This window comes from Glandiceps talaboti, chromosome 12 (assembly GCF_964340395.1).
Source record: "Glandiceps talaboti chromosome 12, keGlaTala1.1, whole genome shotgun sequence".
Lineage (NCBI taxonomy): Eukaryota > Metazoa > Hemichordata > Enteropneusta > Spengelidae > Glandiceps > Glandiceps talaboti.
In genome coordinates, this window is record NC_135560.1 from 20,964,712 (window position 1) to 20,989,869 (window position 25,158).

The 25,158-nt window shown below is 36.2% G+C and overlaps 3 protein-coding genes across 3 annotated transcripts; all 3 read left to right on the forward strand.

Annotated features, from left to right (window-relative positions):
- Positions 1–1,832: 1,832 nt before the first annotated feature.
- Positions 1,833–10,619, forward strand: LOC144443092 (putative ammonium transporter 3). The gene is made up of 6 exons (XM_078132465.1): positions 1,833–2,524; positions 5,777–5,848; positions 7,416–7,475; positions 7,960–8,036; positions 9,414–9,632; positions 10,144–10,619. Exons 1-6 carry the CDS (start codon positions 1,833–1,835, stop codon positions 10,617–10,619), a joined length of 1,596 nt encoding a protein of 531 aa, XP_077988591.1.
- A 2,957-nt stretch (positions 10,620–13,576) lies between these two features.
- Positions 13,577–19,480, forward strand: LOC144443093 (putative ammonium transporter 3). Its single transcript, XM_078132467.1, has 6 exons — positions 13,577–14,394; positions 15,245–15,316; positions 17,064–17,123; positions 17,672–17,748; positions 18,130–18,342; positions 18,822–19,480. Exons 1-6 carry the CDS (start codon positions 13,577–13,579, stop codon positions 19,478–19,480), a joined length of 1,899 nt encoding a protein of 632 aa, XP_077988593.1.
- Positions 19,481–21,083: 1,603 nt separating this feature from the next.
- LOC144443094 (putative ammonium transporter 2) lies at positions 21,084–25,158 on the forward strand. Its single transcript, XM_078132468.1, has 6 exons — positions 21,084–21,814; positions 21,944–22,015; positions 22,324–22,383; positions 22,950–23,026; positions 23,850–24,041; positions 24,539–25,158. The coding sequence occupies exons 1-6, from the start codon at positions 21,084–21,086 to the stop codon at positions 25,156–25,158; spliced, it is 1,752 nt and encodes a 583-aa protein (XP_077988594.1).

Here is a 25,158-nt window from a genome sequence, read left to right on the forward strand (position 1 = left end):
AACAACTACTAACAATTCCATGTATGTATTCAATCCCTCTGTCCAGCATGTTCATCGGAAGTGTTTAAATTCAAAGCAGAGCTGAAAGTATACAGGTAATCGTCACAGCTTAAATCCGTAAATTAATGGACACTGACGTACACCCTGGGGACAGCACATACTAGAGATTGAATTTCGACAATATAGTTAACATGTGTGCCGTTTTCTTTGATTTTTGAACACATTGTCAAAAATCCGTAAAATATTTATTTCGTCGGGATTTTGTAAATTTGCTGCGCCTTAATACTTTAGAGAAATGAAGATATAACACGAAAATAATGTTACATTTTCTATCGTTTTAATATGCATATAGAAAAGTTTACATTTGCAACATTAAACCACAGGGGACAGACAGCATTCGGTCAAGAATTTGATTTGATTTTGATATTGTGGAATTGTGATGACAGTGGAATAAAGCAATTCTTCCCATCTTTTCCGGAAATAATCAAAGTGAGGAGTTTCAGACCCCTTGAAACAATATCCTCAGCATTGTTAGGGCGAAAGTTAAAGATGTGCAAGATTCATAACTTTGTTTCCCAGAATGTCGACCCAGCATAACACATGCCTCGTCTACGTCAGACCTGGCAATTTTTAAAAAACTGTTTCAGAGAGATTGCATGATGTAGCATTGGCGAAAATATATATAACTAGTTATTAATAGTTAATAATAGTTATTTATACCGCTCTACATACATTGAGCACTGTTTACTCCAGTTTAAACATATTACATATACTGGGTTTATATATAAACTATGTTATATAACATAGTATTATATATATATAACGCGTATCAGTTGAGCACTTTACTAAGCCCAACAGTCCTCGTAACTGATCCCCCTGGTGTAACATTTACATACGATGTTAAAATATAAGGAAGGAACGTACACCTATTACATTTCTACAACTTCAGAATAAATCATCGTTACATAGTAACTATACATGTATGCATCGATGAATTGTGTAAAAAATATTTAAACATGTATAGGTGTACAATAATATTACACATGTTATTAATAACTTGATAGACGCACTCACTTCACTGACGAATCGAAATGTTACATACATTAATTCCAAAGGCAAGGATACCTGGCATGGCTTCATGAATTGAATTTTTAGCATCTACGATACGTGGTTATGCATACATCAATAAGTTTCTATCATGAGATTATATAAATAGATTGATGCATTTGTAATCGCTAAGAGTCACCCTTATTTCTGCGTAACACGATCGAACTGTTCTCAAGAGTACAACATTCTGTGACATTTCAAAGTAATGGTATAGTGTTATTAACAACGCTGTTGCTCGCCCTACTTTCTCTGCGAGTTCACAATAACTGACTCCAATTAAAATTAAGTATATATCAGGTTATTTCAATTTCTCAAATACTAACCCATTTGTATGTACCAGCATATTCGTACACAGTATGTTTTATGCCATGGTTAATACACAGACAATAGAGAGAGACTCTCGCCATTGTCTATGATTAATACAGGCAAATTTGAGTGTGTATTTATACTAGTCAACGCACTTTTGGAAAAGTGACTGACAGTTATGTCTAATTTGTATATTTGAATGTCGTCTCTCTGTTTAATCAGCAGCTTTAGGGATTTGGTAAACTCTCAACGCTGTGATTACCGCATAGACGGAGAAGCGAGCTAAAGACGTGGGTCTTTCATCACTTAGACTGTAACTAAATCAAGTGTAACAACATTCTGATATGGGAGACAAGCAGACAAACAACTCGCTAAACGTGACAAATATTGCACCGACTACAATAACTCGTGTCATGAAAATGTCTGACTTTCCAAACATGGAATTGATGAATGGTACAGTGGGTGACAGCAAGACTGTCCTTACAAAAACAATAGCGTCTGGTTGGGATGATGCTACGTGGATTTTAACGAGTGCTTTCATCATCTTTACAATGCAGTCCGGATTTGGCCTGCTTGAGTCGGGCACGGTTTCCAGAAAGAATGAAGTCAACATAATGGTTAAAAACACCATAGATGTGTTGTTTGGTGGGCTATCGTACTGGGCAGTAGGATACGGACTGAGCTTTGGAAACGACAAAGGATCGAATTCTTTCGTTGGCGTGGGGTATTTCTTTGTAGATGCGAATGATGAACACATGGGAGAAGTATATTCGAGTTTCATTTTCCACACTTCCTTCGCTACCACGGCAACAACGATTGTAAGCGGAGCAATGGCTGAGAGAACAAAGATAGAGGTTTACATCATATTTTCACTTCTCAACACCTTCATTTATTGCTTTCCTGCACACTGGCTTTGGGCGGACAATGGCTGGTTAAAAGTAATTGGAACTATTGACATCGCAGGAGCTGGGGGAATTCATCTCATTGGCGGAATAACAGGCCTTGTGGCAACCATTCTATTGAAGCCTCGTTCTGGCAGATTTGAGGATGGAAACGAAACACCCCCTATGGGATCACCTACCAATGCTTTGTTCGGAATGTTTATGTTATGGTAAATTAAATATTATGTCATATTTCAACTGAATATGAAACTACTGTGATAAATAAATTATTACTTACTAACACGAATCTCTTGCATGGTATTACCGATAGACTTGGCTTCTGTGAGCACAGATAGTACCTAACAAATCAGTGGCATCCCAGTGAGTCTAATTTATTAAAGTGAAGAGAAACATACATTAGCATGTACGGTTTAAATCATGTCTTTTTCCTTCAGAATGCACTGTTTTCAAACTGGCGGAAATAAATTACTATTAAGCTAGTAAACACAGAATCTAAATGGGATATGTAAAGACGCATTGATAACAGCCCAAGAAAACATATTAATACAATGCATGGTGGGCGATATTATTTGATTGTTACCCCTGGGTGTGTGCATAGTCTATAATGCTCTGCAACTAACATCACTAATAATGCATGGAACACTGTTCTCTACAGGGAGACACACACATATATACACACACTAAGCAGTTTCATTTGAAAATATAGAATAAACAATAAAGTGTATCTGGCCAAGACGTTTCGCTCAGACTATCCTGGGCTGCCTCAGTAGGCTCTATCCATCATACTAATTATCGCTTGTGTCCAGCCACGTGACCAAAATGATTAAATCGGAAAAGTTGCTATTGTTTGTGGTTTATTCCATTTTGTCCGTATATGTTGATTTTAATTTTATCCAGAACCTTTCGCGTGCTAGTCTGTATGATTTGTGCTTCCATATTTTTTCAAGTGCTACTATGAAATCGACAAGCATATAAGTGATTCTGCATGCTGGTGTAGATGGTATCTCCCGCTTCTCCAACATATATTATTCGTTCACACTTCTCACAGTATATACTACGTTTGTAGTTTCTATATCCGAAAATTGTGTATTTTATGTTGTTTCCACAAAGAAAAACCACTACATTGGTACAGATACGTCGATGGTGCCTTGGGCGTGTGGATACACACATTACAAGATCTGAACAATTTCAAAGAACTAGCCAACTCAATACATCCACAGATACAAATGGAACTCCAGTACTCAACAAGAATAACAAATCTGCAATGTCCACACCACAATACAAAATGGAAATGTTCACAACAGCGTATACAGCAAACCCACGGACAGGCAATCATACCTACACTCAGTTCATAACAGTAGTGTCAAAAAGTCAATACCATATGGAGCTGCAAAAACGGCAAAAACTACATGTTCAAACAATGAAGAATATATACAACAGGGGAGAGAAATCATGTGAGGAATGGGGGATAGAAAGACAGAATTACAACTGAACTAATTAAACAAAATCAACAGAGAAGAGTAAGTTTACCCCTAACATTTACAAACACACTCCCCGATGTACCACAGATCCCAATCTGATTAAAATCTGATGTGGTGGAAGAGGTTTGATGCTGTATTTACCTCTATTCCCATCTTTTGTGTCCTTTGTTTTGTTCCGAGTGATCGACGCCGGAAATTAGATTGCACAGATCCTGAAAAAGCGGTCAACCAATCAACGAGCTTCTTTCTCAAGACTGCTGTGGCTTACTGTGAGCATGCGTTTTAACTTTTTTATACCACCAGTTTGTGAGACGGATCTGTGCCATCGGTTTAGAGCTAAGGCAAAGCAGTCGAGTGTTTTCAATCGATGAAGCCTATATTCCATCACATCAGACAGCCGATGACTCTCTGTTTGGTGGCTATGAGGGCCTGTGATTCGTGAAATTCACCGTGTCTCCCTGAGCACAACAACATACTGCATGTTCGTATGACCCGAAGGTACAAATGTACATGAAATTCGGGAAAATTTTGATGGAAATCTATAAATTTACTTATCGATTTTGATTTATATGGGTTGACAGACAAAAGGAATACACGAAACTGTGCACAAGAAACCACGACATTTTGTTTATATACAAAATGTATTACCTGGCTTGACCTAATTACGGGACATGCACAGTACTTGTATTTGACAGCCCCAAATATGTTGTAATGAACTAGGCAGTTCAACTCAACTTGCTCATGATTACCTCATTTCAGGAAAGTTCCATCGATGAAAGTCTGCATGTTTTTTTCTTCAAATTTTAGTCCTGCTTGCAGATGGAGTATATCAGGACTCGGTACATATTTACTTCTTTCAGCATGTCAGTGTGCGTAGTTGGTAACGTAAGGTCCACTCTGATTGGCTACTCAAAAGCGCGAGATTTGAACGTGAATTTAATAGACAGCGTCAGCTGTAGGAAGGCGGCAATCACCCAGAACAATAAACACACTAAAGAGATAGAAGATAAGTAAAGACATCCAGCTGTAAACACATAACAACGAAGACAGAGACAGAGATCAAACAACATAAAATCACAGACAAGGAAGATATTCCTTGTCTGTGATAAAATACACAATTTTTGGACACAAACTGCATGGCATACACTGTGAGCAGTGTGGACAAAAATATATCTTGGCGAAATGGGGATACCATCTACACCAGCCCGCAGAACCACGTATCGCTGATAAGGAATACAAACAAAACTGATTTGATACCAAATCACTTCGACTTGACCAACCACTCCCTTGCCGCCTTCAAAATAATAGAACTTGAAAAGCCATGGAAGAACAAATCATACAGACTAGCTCGCGAAAGCTTCTTGATATAAAAACCCAACATATACGGACAAAACAGAATAAACCACAAACAATATCAACTGTTCCGATTTAACTATTTTAGTCACGTGACTGGACATAAGCGATAATTAGTGTGATGGATGGGCCTACTAAGGCAGCGCAGCAAAGCCTGAGCGAAACGTCTTGGTCGGAAACACTATTGTGTATTGACTACATATGTGTGTGTGTGTGTGTGTGTGTGTGTGTGTGTGTGTGTGTGTGTGTGTTTGATATGATAAAATTCGTTACCAAGCTATTCCTCCGATCTACAAATAATTCACAACTTATATTATTTCGACTCTTGTGTGTGCCATTATTTATTGGGATTTAGTTATGAAAAGCACACCGTTTTCAATGTTTTCGTTTAAGTATATAATGTTACCTATGAAGGATGAGATATTTCCCCAAGAATTAGTTCTCGTTTGTTTCCTAGGAAGCTGTGCAAGATTACGAGATATTCAGTTCGACTAAATATTAAGGAGTGACTACAATTGTATTGGTGACTAGTGGATATACAAGTCTCCGTTTAACCGTAAGCTGTGATCAAATTGAACTGATTAGCTGGTGATGTACTGAATGTTCTTGCCCATACTTTATTTATAGGTGGGGTTGGCTTGGATTTAACTGTGGCAGTACCTACGGAATAACGGGTGGTAAATGGAAACTCGCAGCTCGGTATGACAAAATAAAGTTTCTCTTTGAAAAATACACATCCTTTTAATCTGTTTTCCATTTTCTGGCGAGACAGGGTGTGCTTGATATAAACTAATCAAATATTCCCAGCCTGGATTTTTCAACGTTCAAAAGCTTAACGTTTATAGTTACGCTTTGGTGACAATCAGGATGGCAAACCGGAAATTAACTTTTCTTGTCGCATGTGAGAAATGCTAGTAACTTGTGTATGAATTCTTGAGCGATATTTTGGTTTTGTCAAGATTTCTATTTAGTCTTAGAAAGATGAGACTAAAACACGACTAATCCAGAGAGACAGTGTGTTTCCATTAAGCATATGACATCATTTGGACGTCGAAGAGAAAATAATATGTACAAGTTAGCAATCATATACACTCCTTGTCATAAAGGCTTAGCATTTATATACCGGTCCTCAACATGTCACGAAATTGTAACATTGTGTAAGGAGGGATGGTTTGAAGAAGTTGATATCTGAAAACTTTTGTCGCCTCATACTGACGGATCGTTTGATGTGTTCTGTTTTAGAGCAATTTGTTGCAGAAAACCCTCAAATGCTAAGCATTTATGACAAGACTTGTGTGTGTCTCGAACACCCAAGTGATATTTAGAGGCAAATATTAGCAAAACATTAACTTAACTGTATACTGACCTGGGGTGTCGGCAGTGTCTGATCTATATAGGCGCTAGGCTAGGCGCAACCAATGTGCAAATTCTCCCGTTGGCTTCTTGCAATCATGTTAGCAAAAGGTTGGGTTGTCATACTTTACATAAATTACATGTAAGGAAACCGTTCTCATGGGGTCATTATAATATAAAACGATCAATTCTACAACAACTGTTAAACATCTTCACTCTACCATGGAAAATGTGTACATTTGTCTGTCAATAGCCCGTTTTATATCACAACTGAGCTAAGTTTACAGACTAAACAATCTAAGACTGTTATTTTTTTAACCGTATAATTTAAATGTAATGATAGCAAGAGAATATTAATTATTGTCCGTTAGAAAAAAATTATGGTATGTCCTAACCATCCTTCTTGTTACAATTCGAAATATACTTTGTAATTTGATGCTTTGTCTTACAATACAGACACCATCCTATGGTTTGGTCTTACAGTACAGACACCATCCTATGCTTTGGTCTTACAATACAGACACCATAATATGTTTTGGTCTTACAATACAGACACCATCCTATGCGTTGGTCTTACAATACAGACACCATCCTATGCTTTGGTCTTACAATACAGACACCATCCTATGCGTTGGTCTTACAATACAGACACCATCCTATGCTTTGGTCTTACAATACAGACACCATCCTATGCTTTGGTCTTACAATACAGACACCATCCTATGCTTTGGTCTTACAATACAGACACCATCCTATGCTTTGGTCTTACAATACAGACACCAACCTAATATGTATGTATGTATTCAGTTAACAATATTGATGCAGACATGTCTGCTTATAAAAGATTTAATATCATTATCATAATTTTCAGAGGACTATATTGGTCAAAATGTCTGTTTCTTTTCTTTTCCAGGTCAGCAATATCAACAATAACAGCCTCAATAGCTGGTGGCATAGTTGGAATTTTATTAAGGTAATATGAATTGAATGTTACTAGGAAATCGAAACCTTTTAATAAAATATGGTTCTGGATAGTCATTTCATGATTTTACATCACCTATGATTGCTTGTGATTTCAGAGAAACATAAAATGATCTTGTGATAGGGTATCTTTGTTATGGGCTACTACATCATGGGAGTCTGCAGAAATAACGTATTTAGTGGTTGTGTACTAAATATTCATGACAGCTGTTTTCCACTCAAGTGTATAACATTTTGTACTCATGAGTATTCATTGCCTTGTACTCATGAAGACTTACATTTAAACCACGAAAGTAACTTTGTCTTGCTAAAACTGAATATAATACATTTAACTGAGTTTATGAAAGAGGTTTAACAAGAAATTCTAACTGTAGTTACGTGTCGTATTGTGCGTTGACGTTGGGAGTTAACAAAATAAATTCTCTCGTGTACTCGTACTATCAGGTTTACCCAGCATGTTATCGTATCTATTTCAGTTATGTGTCCAGGAGACGAAAATTTGATGTCAATTATTTGATAAATGGAGTGCTAGGATCTCTCGTTTCAATAACAGGTATGCTGACGACACTCAACGTGAACCTTTAATTATCAATTCTTTTATGTAAAAAAGAGCCCGTGATTCATGCAACATTTCCATTCATTATCAACATTACAATTATATGAGTGTGTGTAAATGTCGGTTAGTAAGGTAAATGTCATTTAAACATAGACAGTCCCCTCCACTGTCTATTGTTTAGCAAGGTAAATGTCGTTTAACATAACGAAATAGCGACAATAGTTTTGATTAGCAACTGTTAATCGTGTACAATGTGCCAATATATTGAAAATACCACCATGTAAATACCGATTCTGATTTTGAAAATACCACCATGTAAATACCGATTCTGATTTTAACATTTCTATCACTATTGAGTGTCCATAGTTTTGCTTGAGGAATAGACAAAACCAAGTCAAAGCTAGGCCATATAAGATGGATATATACCGATGTATTATTTCATTAAGCTATGCTCATACCGGTCAACATAAGCTTATAGTTCGACCATCTGATTCGTTGGTCCAAATGTATAGCTCACAGTTAAGCTTACTGTAGTACCTTTAAATTACATTTCAAGTAATGTAGCTATAGTTTCACATACAATCGGAATTATAATTAAGAGAAACTGCAGATCTGAACAGTAACCATAGCAACTGAATTAATTGCTACTCTATAAATTAGCAAGGTTACGTATTACGGTTCAGACACTGATGATAGCTAAGTCAGCTAAGCCATCTTCATCTACAATTAAAATTTAAGACCTGAAACAAAAATGGTGTCTGGCTTGACGAAAATCTTACTAAGGCTGCTACATTGTATTGTCTAGGTTAACCAAAACTATCACCAATAGTGCTTCATTTTATTGTCTGGATCAACAAACATCTTACAAACAACGATATTTGTCGGACAAGACGATAAAGGGTAGCACTGTTGGTAAGATTTTTAATGAGCCACATGCACACGATAGCAGTGTTACTTAAGAATTTTCTCGAGCCAGACGACATTTTGTTTGAGGGTTTGTGATTTCCATTGTAATACAGACATTGTAAATAAATATATAGACACTATGGTCGAGTATGCCGTATTCATATTTGATAAAATTGCAACCATTGTGAAGGTTTTCCGTGCCTGTGATAAAACTAATTCAGATTTGATGTGTTTCTCACATTGCTTTCTACAGTCATGGCTTAACTATTTTCTCCAAGTGTTTTGCTGTCAATACATCTAGAGGCTTTGTCCTGTTAAAAAAGCGCAACTGAAATTTAGTTTAATAGTATTTAAGGATCATCACCACATCCATTACAGAGTAGTAACATTCAGCTCATCTCTCCATGTATTTTTTACACGTAAGAACTATGACTCTCTTATTTTGCCACATTTACTTTTTCTCACCAGCACTTTGCGCACTCGCACATCCATGGCAGGGTTTGATCATCGGAGGTGTGGGAGCTTTGATTGCTCTGCTCGGAAACATCATCATGGAAAAGTTAAAGATAGATGATCCAGTGGGAGTTGTACCAGTCCATGGGTTATCAGGTGCATGGGGACTGCTGTCAGTTGGTTTCTTTATTAGAGAGGACCGCATTGAAAACTTAACACGTTACTCAAGGAACGGTCAGTCCATCCCCATGATCTTAGGTACTTCCATTCCACTGTTGCTAGTCAGACTCTGGCGAAGAATTAAGTCATAGACATCATTGGTCTTGCCATACTTAGTTGTAACTCATACTACTTACAATATATAGCGAATGTATTTGAGGAGAGTTCACAGGTTATGTCACACCTTGAGAATCTGTTGATCAAAACCATAAGTTTTGAAATTAATCATTACAATTTCTCACTCGACTGTTAAACTATTGCATGTCTTGTCGTCAATGAATATATATTAAACATTACAAATTTGTTATGGACTTCATTTTAGATATGAAATTCATTAAACTTGGCGTGCATTGGAGTAAAGACATTGGTCCTATCACATGACATGACATGTCTAATCATCGACTTCCATAATCAACTCACTCATTATATTATAAATTTCGTCGGACGATTGCATTACATCACAGCGATGCCAATAAAGTGAAATAATGTTTGGCTCATATTCACTCCATAATCTAATTACTTCCAGGTTTGTTCTACGGGGGTGGATTGTATATGTTGGGAGTCCAGACCGCAGCAATCGTATCCATAACAGTTTGGACATTGATTCTATCATATCTCATTTTGAAATTACTTGACCTTGCTGTTGGACTGAGAGTTCCCCTCCACGAGGAACTGCTTGGAGCCGATATGGTGGAACACTCCCTTAATGGATCATACGACAAGATTTCTGGTGCATTAGTTGGATATGATGGTAAACTTCTTCAAATAGTACAATCAAATGGTGATCAAGTCTATCAAGATAACATTAACCGCATTTCACATGCAGTGGCGCTTGGTATACCAGCTGCCCTTCTGCAGAAATTTGATGTACGGCCTATAAATAATGGGGAGATGCAAGGAGGAAGAGACATGATGAACAACCAAAGGGCAAGTCGAAAAAAGTCTAGCCTTGCAAGCAGGCCAAGAATAGTAAACAAAAGACTACGGAAAGCACACGAGTAATGTTCGTCTATTTTCTTGCAAATCAGTTCAGGCTTAATTGTTCATACTGTAAGGACAAACTTTCAATTAAACAACAAAATAGATGTTTGTACATTTTCGTCAAAAACGTTAATATCAATTATTACGATTCTATTTTGACAAGTCTATCAACGACTGAAGTTGTGGTAAGAGATAGAATATTACTCGCGTGCGTGCGCGCGCGTATGTATGTATGTATGTATGTATGTATGTATGTATGTATGTATGTATGGCACGCATACATGTATACATATGTATGTACCTCGCTCAAATACATGTGCATAGCACGTTTGTAGCAATTAATGTAATGACGTGCTTGCTTGTTTTGAAATATACAAAGTCGTAAAGTAATGCTTTATTTATTTATTGTCAAATAAAGTGTAAATTCGTGAAATGGAGCTCGTTACTGGTGGGTTTTATTAGCGTAATCTTACAGTGACAAAACACATACAAATTCCACAAACATACGCACACTTCCACATCCCAAGTGCAACACTTATATGGTGAAGTCATAAAGCAGTTTCTTCATTGAAATCTGCCGATAAACCAGACTGTAATTTTTCAACGACGTATATCCCAAAGCTTGGTAGAAAAGAAAAGAAATTCTGGTAGCCCTGCACCATTAACCATTATAACTAGGAGGCGTTTGAATGGTGACAAAATTATATTCAATAACTCAGGGAAACGGTCAGAAACGGAGATTAGCAGCTTTTGAGTTGTAACACTCGACAGTTTGTGATAAAGAAGTATGTTCGTCCATACAGGTGAATGAAAAGGAAAGCACGCACTTATTAGAAAAAGTCTGCTACGTGACTTGTGTAGCTTGACACTTGACAAAACACATCGGAAATTTAAGAACTTTTCTGTGTCTGGAAAACATCAGAAATGTAATCTGAGTGGTTTCAACAACAAAAAACTTGTCTAGGTTTCGTTTAACGGTTTGTTGAACCATAGACAGTGGTTCAACAGCGTTTTAAAGCAAATTCAGTATAATTTATAAACTAGTGATGTATACCTTAACTCGCTCAAAAATTGTCTCTACCTTTTGGAGCGGACTGACAAGTTAACACGTCGTTAAAGGAAAATTGAAAAATACTCGCAATGGGAGTTCACGAATAAAAACATTATGTTTTACAGCATTTTTGTAGAAGATTGTTCCAGTCAGAATTTACGCTTGCCAATGATGCCCAGACTAGTTTATATTATAATAATCATGTACATGTATTAGGTTTAATTACATCACATCTCGAAACCTCACCACGTCACCTAATATTACTTTACTGCAAATTTAGTTTGGCTACTAGTCGACTAGAACGTTTTTAAGAGAGAAGAAATGTTATATCATATAGCCTCTAGGTGATTCGCTTAGTGTAATGTTATCTCATATAAGGTATTCATAACATGGACTTCGCCATAATAATATATACATTGTTATGTAAGCAAGTAAGACATTCGCCTAGAAAAAATATGATTCAAGGATTGAATTATTTTCAATATTGCCTTTGGCGAACGGCTGCTTTGTGACAACATCTATATCATTGATGGATACTTAGGCCCAGAGCTACTGATTAATTCAGGGAAATTTTGTTTGATAGTTTCGTGCTGTCATGGTGAGATAGCGGAAATAAACACATACATATATACTTCAGTCTGAGAATGTAAGCTTTTGACTATCATGCTTTGTATTTAAAATATGCAACGGTGCGATTAAATTGCATATCCATCCATATAGTTGCCTTTATATCTTTCAGTAAAGGTGTATTCAAATATAAAAGGTTATAGTAGAAGTATACATCTACATGAGTTATCAATACGAAAAAACGCATTCTATTTTTAGTGAACGAAAATAGGGATATATATATATATATATATATATATATATATATATATATAACTCGGTGAGTATCTGTGTGTGTGAAGGTGTTGGTTGTTATTGTGTGAGGTATTGGGTGCGGACAAGTAGGTGCTGGCGGGTTGTTACATGTCGGGCTTTGATGTTCCGTTAGTTAACGGGTTTAGTTGAGGTGATAGATGCTATAACAGCACAGAACTATCAAAACACATTTGGAAACTGAAAAGAAACAACGAGCCTTTTTCCGTATCCTGGCCCATCAGCAAGACAGCCCAAGCATACACCAATAAAACAAAACGATACAACTTGTTTTTAACCGAAAAACTAACCATTATTAAAGCAGACAAAATCTCCACACTAAACAAAAGAACAGAGTTGATATCTAAATGCCAACACGAGAATAAGTTTTATTTAATTTCAAAATACTGTCATTTGCCAAAAAACTAAGAAAGTTGATAAACTAGTAGTCTATTATATTAGTTGCAATACACAATTGCTAAGTTCACTTAACTAGTTGTAATCGTTAAAATATAGAATAAATGACATATTTTCTCTCTATTTCAAAATACCAAATGCACCCATCACTTTGTTGACATATGCAAGTGATAAGTACAAGTTTGGGTTCAAGTGGGAGTTAATAATGAGATTTACTCATCATACAAAATACATATGTATATCTACAAAACTTGTAGATATTTCTGTTATGCATTGATTCTGTTATAAATGTGTTCTGCTGGTGTATAGTGAGTTTACTCTCAATGATCCCCATTTTCTCGGTATGAATAATGTCGAACGTCTACCAACTCGGCAACGTACATTTGCTTGTTTGTCGTCATTCGGCTATTATAAGGAGAAATATCTATAGTATTCAGCAGCATCTCATTAGCACAGACCTCATTTTGAGATGCATATTCCTATGGTGAACAAGAAAGACACGCTTCTAAGGTAGTGGCATCGTTGTTAGTGTGATGTTTCGAACGACCTTCTTTACTCAAGGATTTTCAAACGTAACACGTACAACAGTGAGAAGTTTAGAATATCATGGAAGGATGCGAACAAAGATCTGGGCAGGAGGAGATTTACGTCTATGACGTATGCATGTCTATTTACAACATATGCATGTACGACTGTTTCTAATATTCTCCTGTTAGAATTCAAATTACCAATGGCACCACAGTCGTTGTCAGACATGGTTGATTTATTCAACGGAACCCTGGTCAACGTATCGGCTAAATTCAATCTAAGTGACCGAACACAAATCTACAGTAAGGTAATTATCAAACACGCAGAGGCCAATTGGGATGATGCAACTTGGATTCTCACCAGTGCGTTTATTATTTTCACCATGCAGTCTGGGTTTGGATTACTTGAATCAGGCTCAGTGACACGGAAGAATGAAGTCAACATCATGGTAAAGAATGCTGTTGATGTGCTTTTCGGCGGCTTGTCTTACTGGGCGATTGGTTTTGGCTTAAGCTTCGGTGAAGCAGATGGCAGCAATCCCTTCCTGGGGGTTGGACGATTTTTCGTACACGCTAATGATGATAACATGGGCCTACTGTTCTCCAGTTTCTTTTTCCACACGTCTTTTGCTACAACGGCAACAACAATAGTAAGTGGTGCAATGGCCGAAAGAACAAAGCTTGAAAGCTATATACTGTTCTCGTTCTTCAACACCCTCATATACAGCATACCAACTCATTGGTTATGGGCGTCGAATGGGTGGCTCAAGAAACTTGGCGTGGTTGATATAGCTGGAGCAGGGAGTGTACATCTAACTGGTGGGGTAACAGGATTGATAGCTACTTTGATATTAAAGCCTCGGACAAATAGATTTGAAGACGGGAAGAAAGGACATTCCATGGGATCCCCCACGAATGCTATGTTTGGGATGTTTGTGTTATGGTAGGTTATTCTGTTTCAAACTCCCTATTATGTATTGACAGGAAAAGTTATTAATACCAAATATTAACAAGCTACACTTCTTATATCTCTTCGATTGAAAAACAACCTTTTCTCGTATAGTTTATAATGACATGTACGAGACCCGTTATCACATATCTATTTAACTTGTCAAGCAACAGGAGACACCATTTACATCTCCAAAGTGACTTCTGACATTAAGCTTACATAAGTTGAAAACGTTGCTACGAAACGCGTATTATGTATTATTGAAAATATATACTTAAAGCTTGTTACTGTTACTGGCAGACATGAACCAAATTTATTTTACTCCAGTCTCTACGTCTGGGTACATTATTCGCGTTTATAGCCTGGTCAAGGATATTAGCAATTTTCATGTCACATATTTACATATTGTTAGTTCAATTGCCTTTCTAGCTACAAAGTCTTGCAGCTGGTGTATAGCATCTGCTGTTTCAATATATGTCCCGTCTATTTCTGCAATACGCACTTTATTCATGAACCGGTGGAGACTAGTTTTATGGTACGATGCGTAAAGATAGAATATCACAATCATTTCACACGCTGAATCTGCTACATACAGAAGGTCAGCATATTATCCATATACATATACGTTGCTAGGTTATTTAGAAAATGACAACGTGAAATGATTAAAACTTTATTTACTCATTGAGTGACTAAAAAACCAAGTCATAACTCGTAATAGTTTAGTTCTTATATACAAGACTATACATTAAAGGAAACAACTCCAAACATATACTTGTATTGGCTGATGAATGAGATTGAATTGAGTAATTATCTAGTTCCATAATGGTTTAGTATCATTTTATAGGTGGGGTTGGCTTGGATTTAACTGTGGAAGTACCTATGGCATCACTGGTGGAAAGTGGAAACTGGCAGCAAGGTGAGTAAACTGCAATAATGAAGCTAATCACATCGTTGCCATAATGGTTACTTGTTACTTTCATACATAAAAGTCAATCTGTTGTTACTATTTAAAATTAATTTCAGAAATCAAGTGAGGAAAGAGATTTGAAACGTAATGATAAAATAGAACAACCATGGTCTAAAGAGGTTTGTGAATAGCTGACGGTTAGGAAATAAACCTTCTTTATGAGCTAATTTTCTCGCCAGTTAAATTTATTGTGTATGTTTGTTTGTATTGGTACGTTCCCCACACTGTGCGAACACTTACGTAATGCTCAGCCGACTCAAAACATTGCTACATTTCTTAATTACACAGTCAGCAGATTAAAGTAACTCACGAACAATTTCGACAAAAATGATCATGTTTATCACTCTAGATTATCTTGTTTTAGAAATGGCGTGAGTTTTCGACAGCAAGAACAGAAGTCTTCTTCATCTTCTTCGTCTTCTTCTCCTCCTCAGAAAGAAGCCTTACTATTTCAATGTTAAAAAAACCAACAAATTTGATATGTCATATACTAAGGTTTAATATGGCTTCACTTAGACTCTGATTATTATATTATACGTTGTGGACATCAGTTTGCGTAGCAGTCAATGTTTAACATTGCAGAACTTCACCTCACAATGTAGCCTATGGCTGTAATCAGTATATCGTAATAAGGGTCACGAATACAGGAACATAATTGTAATTGTGTGTTATCAGCACTCTCCTTTATTGTCAAGGTTACTGTTTTGACTATAATCTAAATGACTAGAACCACGTTGGCAATTGGAATGCTATTATCAATATACACGACACTTGATAAGCAGACAGTTTGTTTATTATGAGCAAAAATTTTTTTCTACTCGACACTCCTTTTTGATGAATTTGTTGATGGAGATTAAAAATCTAGTTTACTCCATGCTTCTTTGGGCTGTTTCAATACCTGAGGGTACATTTAGAATAGGACGTGTCCTTAATGGAAATGGTTCAACATGGTCCATGCACTGATTATTCCTACTATTTTCGAAATCTCTTCAATATTTGCAATAGGAAAGGTCATCGTTTCTTCATCGTGTCTGTTTTTGTTGAAAATTTCCTTCCAGGACCAGTGTATTGTTATTCTAGGACTAAATCAGATATTCCAACTTTTGACATTTCCATATATTATAATAGTGATGTCATAAATCATGCATCTGACAGGATAAAATATATATAATACATATTTATTCAGAATTAACAATTTTGATGACATAAGAATAGCGATCAGTATCAGTATACCGTTTGCAATGATTGCAATGTGACAGTGAACATCAACATCATTTTTTGAATAAATATACATCATAAAATAACATCAAACTTGACAACATATCTTTGTTGGATCTAAAAAAAATAAAATTACCAGTCTGCTAAAGTGTTGTGTCAAAAGATTTGATAGTCTAAAAGATATTTAGTTAATTTTTCTATTTTCATGGTTAGAATTGTGTACTTCAACGCGATTGATTTCAAAGAAACGCATGCTAGGAAATAGACTCTACTGAACTAGCCTTTATTAAAAAAGTGTGTGTGAAATTCTCCGCACATTAAAATAGACTGATTTGTATCCTGTTGACTTCATTTGGATCAATACAATATTGTCATCGTCAATACGGGTACCCAGATTGTACCATCACAGTCACTTACCAGTTTGAAGGCGGGTTGGGGACTTTTACAGAATCTTATTCATATCAATATTCCACTACAGGTCAGCAGTTTCAACAATTACGTCATCAATCGCTGGTGGTTTAGTTGGTATATCACTCAGGTAAGCTCAGATAATCAGTGTATACATTAAAATGAAGGACAAACAAATACGTAAATAAAAAGGTAGCGTAAAAGGGAAAGTATTCTTGTACCTTATTGTCTCTCGTGTTTCCTAAGTAATGAGTGATGACTCATATCAAGTTCAAACTATTGATTGGTTGTTTTACTGTGTATCCATACTAATGTTGCTTTTATACTAACTTGCATTTACCACAAATGGTTTTATAAGATTATCTGCTGCTAAATATTAAAATATAACCATAGCATAAAAATCCTATCGAAAATACTATGATACTGTATGTATTCAGGTATTAAAAGTCCAATCTCATTTTTAGCAAATTAACATTGCAATATTTACAACTGCAGATTTGGAAGTCAATAAATCTGTTCATCTTTGGATTTCAGGAAGAAAACATACTTAATGGTATATTGTACATGATATACACACACTGTTTATCATAGGCTATGGTCCATCCATTGCCGTTTAACACTTGCACTGATGACAAACTTGACTATTATATATATGGTGTATTGTTTTTTTGTTCGTAGTTACGTTTGCAAACGTAAGACATTCGACATTGCGTATCTGATCAACGGTGTGTTAGCTTCGCTGGTTTCAATTACAGGTGAGTTTCATCAGTTGTGTAATTTTTCGTTTTACTATTATTCGTGTTTTGAAATAAAAATATATTACATGTACGTTATTGTGAAAGATATAAATATGATTACTTTGGGATGTTTTGATTCTGGACAATGTCTTGGGTTGGACAAATTAGAATCAAATAAAATAAAAGGGATAAGAAATTATCTAGATAAACAAAATACGTCTTTGAACTACATTGTGTTTAATTTAGATGAATATTATATCGAGTTCTAATAGATGCAAGTATTTGGCATGCTGTATGACAACCTTGTTATTAAGTACATTTTCTTCGCGTTCGTGTTCTTCAACGTATATCTATAATGATTTTTTGCTTTATCTTCTTTGATATTCTTTCTTTCTTAAGCATTTTGTGCATTGGCACACCCTTGGCAATCTTTAATCATCGGTGCAATCGGAAGTGCAATCGCAAATCTTGGATGTAATTTGATGGAAAAACTGCGCATCGACGATCCTGTTGGAGTTGTACCTGTCCATGCATTCGCCTCTATATGGTCTCTCCTCACAGTAGGATTATTTGCTAGGGTTGACGAAATAGAAAACATTGCGCAGCACAATGGTGAGTTAGTAACATTACTCGTTGAACTGTTATGTGGCAGGCATTATTCGAAAATATGACACACATTAAAGATAACCTCTTAGATACATGTAATTTCAGATCGGTCAATTTACTATCTAACACCTGAGACGCTGTCTATAGTAAATACTTGGTGTCATTCAAATGATGGTGGTGTTGTTTGAGCAAAATGGCATGGGCACACAGACACAAAACAGCCGTCGCGAACTTAACTTCTGGTTGTAAAAAGATAATCATGCAATCTCCACTGTAGCTTCGTTGCATTTCCTAATTAAAATTGAATACTGATTACTTTCCTAGTAGGCATTCCGGATTTAAACGATGATGTTTTAACCTGAAAACAGTGCCAACGGATTTTACATTTAAAAAAATTCTTGAAAGACATCCAGCTATAGTCCCGTTGGCGACCAAAATAACATATGAGTAACAACAGATTCAATTATTTGCTTATACCTCCACAGGGCTGTTTTATGGAGGTGGATTGTATATGCTGGGTGTGCAGATTCTGGCGATAGTATCAGTAATAGTATGGACTCTGACTAGTGGTTTATTGTGCTTGAAAGCAGTAGACCTGACGGTTGGTCTACGAGTGCCCCTGAGAGAAGAACTTCTAGGCGCTGACCTTGTAGAGCACTCTCTAAATGGAACTTATGACAAAGCCACAGGTGAACTGCGAGGCATTGATGGAGAAATCATAGAAGTTATCAATAGTAACGTAGGTGATGAATTAGATGAAGATTATATTGCACGCATGAGCAAACTCTCTCGCCTAGTCGTTTTTGGGTTGCCATCTCGTGTGCTTAACTCTATTGATAAGTTTGATAATAAAACTGATTTTGAACACTATGGGGGAGACAGTGAGAATATAGCACGAAATAGAACAGCGCAATGGGCCGTCAAGACGAAGAGTATCTGCGGAAAAGATGTTGACAACAGAAGTTCCACCGCCACGGTGACCAACCTCGATGAGGTAATTAATGACAGCGGAGAACCCGATATTATCGCCAAACACTCCACAGACGCTCGAAATAAATCATCTTCAGCATCTCAAGGTTCCAGTGTTTTCTCAAATCCGGGTGCCATGTTTGAATATGGCAGTAAAACTTTGAAAGAAAAATGATATATTAGACTACATTGAGTATGAGTTCATCAATGGTAGCTAAACAAGAGTATATTTAGTATTATTGCAAAATGAAATCGTTGCATAATAGACGACGCCATAATTTCATTTACATGAAAGACTGTATCTGTCTGTGTTGCTATTGCTTCAACTAGTGTGGTATATATGCTTGAAATAGTGTTTGAACGACAAAAATAAGCTTATATATTAATGCGTCTCTCTGGAGAGAACAGTGCTCAATAAATATATCAAATAACCACTTGCACACAATCTTTATGTCTTACACCTTAAGCTTTCAACTTGTATACATGCACGTATATCTTTCGTCACCTAATTCATCAGGTAAATGTTCGGTGATATATTAGACGAGTACTATTTGGCATATGAAAACACTGTTATTTGCCCTGTAACTTATTTAACTTATACGAAAGCTTCAGAAAATTTCATTTCCGACGATTCTTCAGCTTCATTTCCGCTTTTCCGGCGCCAATTCTGAATAGCTTCAACCGGTACATAGATAAGAATGTTAATAGTGAAAATGTTTTAGATTATTTTCACAGTTACTTTTCTTAATCATTGATATGTAATGACCTAAACTTTATTTCCACATTTAACTACAATTTGGTGTAAAAAATTAAACAGAGTAAGAAACAGCCTTGTTTGAAGGTTTTTATTAATATTGTGTATTGTTTAAAAATAAACCTGAAGTATGAATGCATAAACATTAACGCCATTCGATAAAGTCTTTGTACTTTAATACAGAATGACTAAGAAATAGTATTAAATGATTTGCAAATGGAAAAGTTTGTGTTGTCCAGTATTCGACAGATTTCCTTCAGTGTTTATCCAAATACGGCTTTCGACGGTAATTTGGAAAAAGTAGCAACGAACAGATACACTGAAAAGACTAACAACGACCCCCACCCCTCGACCCCCGCCCCGCACCCCTAACTGCAATGATTGTTGATATGATTTAAAAGGAAACCTTACAAACGTGTCAAATGTCTTTTCAGCAAAGTTGCCTAATTACTGTAAATGTCTAGCAGAAGAAAAAACGGTACAAAATTGAATGGAACTAGCTACATACAAAAGGTAAGCCTGAGGCTTGTTAGTCACATGCTTTGTTTTGTGTTTTGTGTGAATCCTTAACATATTTTACCAACCTAGGGTTGTAATAAGTTAACCATACTTCCTGGAGGAGGAAAACGTCATGTCACGCTACATCTCCTCTGATGTATTTGAATAACCAATACAACGAATGCGGTTCATTATAAGGTCTTGAAGTTCGGAATCCGTGCCTTACAATTCTTGAAATTAATGACATTTTAGGAAACTGTTGTTAAAGGCAAGCCTACAGCGAAGTCTGGAAATGACTGAGTGAACGACACATACCCCAATAAACCGCAACAATTTCAATTAGGGGGAAAGCCATATGTATATATAATGGCAAGTCGTCATCATTACGTAGTGTGTTATATAGACAGACATGTCTCAAAGACAACAACTGTGAAGGTACGAATATTTAAAGCCACTGAAAGCTACTAAGACGAATTGAGAACTTTGGTTTCTTTCAAATGCGCCTGCCACTGTAAGAACGATCGATATGGTGGAAGTTGGCAACGTTACCGAATCTGTCTCCATGACGGTCCCTATCAATGAAAACAATTCATTTCACAATAACGAAAGTAACAGCAGCGAGATTCTTGAAAGAGGTTGGGACGATGCTACTTGGATCCTGACGAGTGCTTTCATCATTTTTACAATGCAGTCCGGATTTGGGCTTCTTGAATCCGGGTCTGTATCGAGAAAGAATGAAGTTAACATCATGGTTAAAAATGCCGTTGATGTAATATTTGGTGGTTTGTCGTATTGGATGTTCGGCTACGGACTTAGCTTTGGCGACGACACAGGCTCGAATCCATTCATTGGCGTTGGACATTTCTTCGTTCATGATGATGACGAGGACACTTTTGGAAGCGTATATTCCAGTTTCTTTTTTCATGCATCCTTCGCCACCACGTCAACGACAATAGTTAGTGGAGCTATGGCAGAACGTACCAAGTTAGAATCCTACACACTTTTCTCTTTCATAAATACATTCCTGTATTCCATCCCTACAAGATGGGTTTGGGCGCCAACTGGATGGTTGCGTCATCTTGGAGTAGTGGACATAGCTGGGGCTAGCTGTGTCCATCTGGTCGGAGGCGTTACTGGTCTAGTTGCAACGGTCATGCTCAAGCCTAGGACTGGTCGATTTGGAGAAACGTCTCTACGGAACCAGATAACAGCAATGGGCGTACCAACGAACGCCATTTTCGGGATGTTCATGCTTTGGTAAGTTTTGTTTCGACTACATATACTGCTGAGAATATACTGAGTATAATTATATTTATAAATAATGTTCTAGCACTGCGTGAAGCTACAGTTTAAGGCATATAAATAAAATCAAATTTTCCCTTGTAGGTGGGGATGGCTTGGTTTTAACTGTGGCAGTACGTATGGTATAACAGGTTCAAAATGGAAGTTAGCTGCGAGGTAAGGTGCTGTTTGATCTCTCATAAAGTAAATTCACATATTATCTTTAGTTTTACCGTCGAATTGTACATATTTGAATGTTTTTAATAATTTGCTTGTGATACAAACATATTTTGCATTTGATACCTACATCATATTGCGTTTTAATGTGAACACCATGTATCTGTTTACTACACACGGTCTCCCTCTAAATACTATTCGAAACGCTAGTACACAGATTTAGTAACATAGCTTGACTACTACTAAGTAAGGAATATCTCTGTGGTTATGATTACTCGTCATTGCACATCGCTTGGTCTCGTCGACAGATCAGCAGTGACGACCGTTACATGCTCAGTTGGCGGAGGTATAGCTGGAACAGGTTTAAGGTAAAGACAGTGATTGTTGTACTTATCTTTTCTTTGACACTCTCTGTTTTTAGTTTGCTTTGTCTTGATCTTTTATTAGCATAAAAGGATCTAATAGGATCTTTATCATCTCATCTTCTAAATTTAATTCTTTATCTCAATATACTATGTTGAATTACTTAGACATCGACATACCATACATCTCTTCTTGCAATTGTACGTATTATTCAATCTGATACAACTCATTCTAGCATCTAACATTCTCTCATCGTATTTTACTTTATCTCTATCTCATTTTATATATAATAGGTTGCCGGACGGACGAACGAACAGGCCGACAGACAGACAGACAGACAGACAGACAGACAGACAGACAGACAGACAGACCTACTACGTCGTTCGAATCTCGTCACATATCTCGTGATGTTACATCTTATATAATCTCATATCTCATAAACCTTAACGTTTTAATCGCTCCACGTTGTTTTACATACATGTACATACTCAATTTATAAAATAGATGTCAAAACTTTACAATATATTACATATTTAAGGTGATAATGACAAATGAAATTTCATTCCTGCAGTTACATTTTTAAGAAAAGGACGTTCAGTATTGTGTATCTGATAAACGGAATTCTGGGATCCCTCGTATCCGGCACGGGTACGTGTAACTTTATGACAATGTTTTCATCCATGAGAAAATATATTTGGGGATTTCGAAACAAAATTTCAAATTGTTTTATATCCATAAAAATGATAGCATTAGAATAGTTGGGGGGAAGTAGGGAAAGTTCATATTGTGTGGTATGTTTTACTGGACGAGCCAAAAATGATGCCTATTAAGTTTCATCAATTTGAAATGAAAGGATACCTTATGAATTCACTATATGTAATAACAACTGGTTTTTAAAGGAGATAATGTACGTTGTCCACGTTAACTTTCGCTTATAAATACCGATTGGAAAGTGATGTGCAGGCCAGGTTGCCAGGGAAGTGACATGAAGGCCTCATCAGGGAACTCCCGTTCAACATATTGTCGACTGCTAGTGTTCTTGTACAATTACAATAACATTGGAAAATAGTCGACAAATTGACTCAAGATAAATAACTAACTATATATATATTTATATATATATATATATATATATATATATATATATATATATATATATATATATATATATATATATATAAATATAATATAATATATATATATATATATATATATATATATATATATATATATATATATATATATATATATATATATATATATTATATGTGTACTTGGACACATGTATAGATCTAATTGTAAATCATTACGAACAAGTTACACGTACATAATTGTAAAGTTAGCTTTCAGATATTTGGTTTAAATGGTTTAGGAGATCTTACAACTCATTACCTTCTCACGACATGGTTTCTTAAAACCACTAGACTAGTATATGAATACCTCATGACAATCTCTTACTCATTTCCCATAGCTCTTTGCGCTTTGGCTCACCCCTGGGAAGGTTTACTTATCGGTGCAGTGGGAGGTTTAATCTCTTGTACTGGTACGGAGTTGATGACAAAACTCAAGATAGATGACCCGGTAGGTGTTGTGCCTGTCCATGGTTTTGCAGCAATATGGGGTCTGATCGCTGTCGGCCTGTTTGTACGCAAGGACAAACTTGGTCAAATAGCTAGATATGAAGGTATTGTACTTGTCTATTTTCTCAGACTGTAGTCTCAAACTACAATGTACACATATGTATAAAAACAAACGTAGTAGAAACTGTTAGACCGTACCTTTACTCAAGACTGAAAAATGTTGTCTTTTCATCTACACTTTTCATATGAATTGCTCTCAAAATTTTTCGCACTGTGCTCTGTCGTTTATTTCTAAAACATCCTGAAGTATTAAGGGTAACATTAATTTACTACTGCTGTTGCTCAGGTTGAATTTCATTTGGTTGTTTTACCACTGAAAGCAAAATATCAAATCTACGCAAAAACATGTCTTAATATGCTTTTTAAAGTATATATATATATATATATATATATATATATATATATATATATATATATATATATATATATATATATATATATATATATATATATATAGACCCACTCTATATATATATATTGTTGAAAATATTATAATTTAAGAATGCTCTTCCATTTCTAGGGGTGTTCTATGGAGGAGAATTTTACATGTTAGGTGTACAAACCCTGGCCGTTGTTGTCGTTATTCTATGGACATTGGTTACATCCTTTATAATTCTAAAACTACTAGACATCACAGTGGGTCTTCGAATTAATATCCAGGAAGAAATGCTAGGTTCAGACATCGTCGAGCATGCGCTGAACGCCACGTACGATAAGAAATCGGGAGAACTTAGAAACCTTGAAGGCGAAATCATCGAAATAGTGCAACAGAATGGGGATGACTTGTATAACCATGGTCTTCGTCGACTCTCCGGTGCTGTCGCGATGAGAATACCGAGGGAAATACTACACAGTGCTGCTAATTTGGGGCATTCTTCGTTTCAACCCGATTGCCAAGAACATCAATCTGTAACATCACTGGGGAAATATAACCACAGGTTAAGTGTTATGACTGTTAGCAGCTTACGGCGAGTTTCACCTATCGATGATTTGTCCTCGGTTATTTCTCTTGGCGAGACAGTGAAGCGAATTTCCGATGGCAATATTGAATTTGAACAGTTTTCTCGAAACAAACTGTCAGGTGAAGAAGACGGTCACATATCTACACTTTTCAACGTCCCTACACACTATAAAAAGTAG

Coding starts and splice junctions, on each gene's coding strand:
- LOC144443094 (XM_078132468.1), top strand. CDS start 21,084: ATGGTGGAAGTTGGCAACGTTACCGAATCTGTCTCCATGACGGTCCCT. Junction 21,815..21,943: donor TTCGGGATGTTCATGCTTTG/GTAAGTTTTGTT, acceptor TTTCCCTTGTAG/GTGGGGATGGCTTGGTTTTA. Junction 24,042..24,538: donor TGTACGCAAGGACAAACTTG/GTCAAATAGCTA, acceptor TTCCATTTCTAG/GGGTGTTCTATGGAGGAGAA.
- LOC144443093 (XM_078132467.1), top strand. CDS start 13,577: ATGACGTATGCATGTCTATTTACAACATATGCATGTACGACTGTTTCT. Junction 14,395..15,244: donor TTTGGGATGTTTGTGTTATG/GTAGGTTATTCT, acceptor ATCATTTTATAG/GTGGGGTTGGCTTGGATTTA. Junction 15,317..17,063: donor AAGTGGAAACTGGCAGCAAG/GTGAGTAAACTG, acceptor ATTCCACTACAG/GTCAGCAGTTTCAACAATTA.
- LOC144443092 (XM_078132465.1), top strand. CDS start 1,833: ATGTCTGACTTTCCAAACATGGAATTGATGAATGGTACAGTGGGTGAC. Junction 8,037..9,413: donor ATCTCTCGTTTCAATAACAG/GTATGCTGACGA, acceptor TTTTCTCACCAG/CACTTTGCGCACTCGCACAT. Junction 9,633..10,143: donor AACACGTTACTCAAGGAACG/GTCAGTCCATCC, acceptor AATTACTTCCAG/GTTTGTTCTACGGGGGTGGA.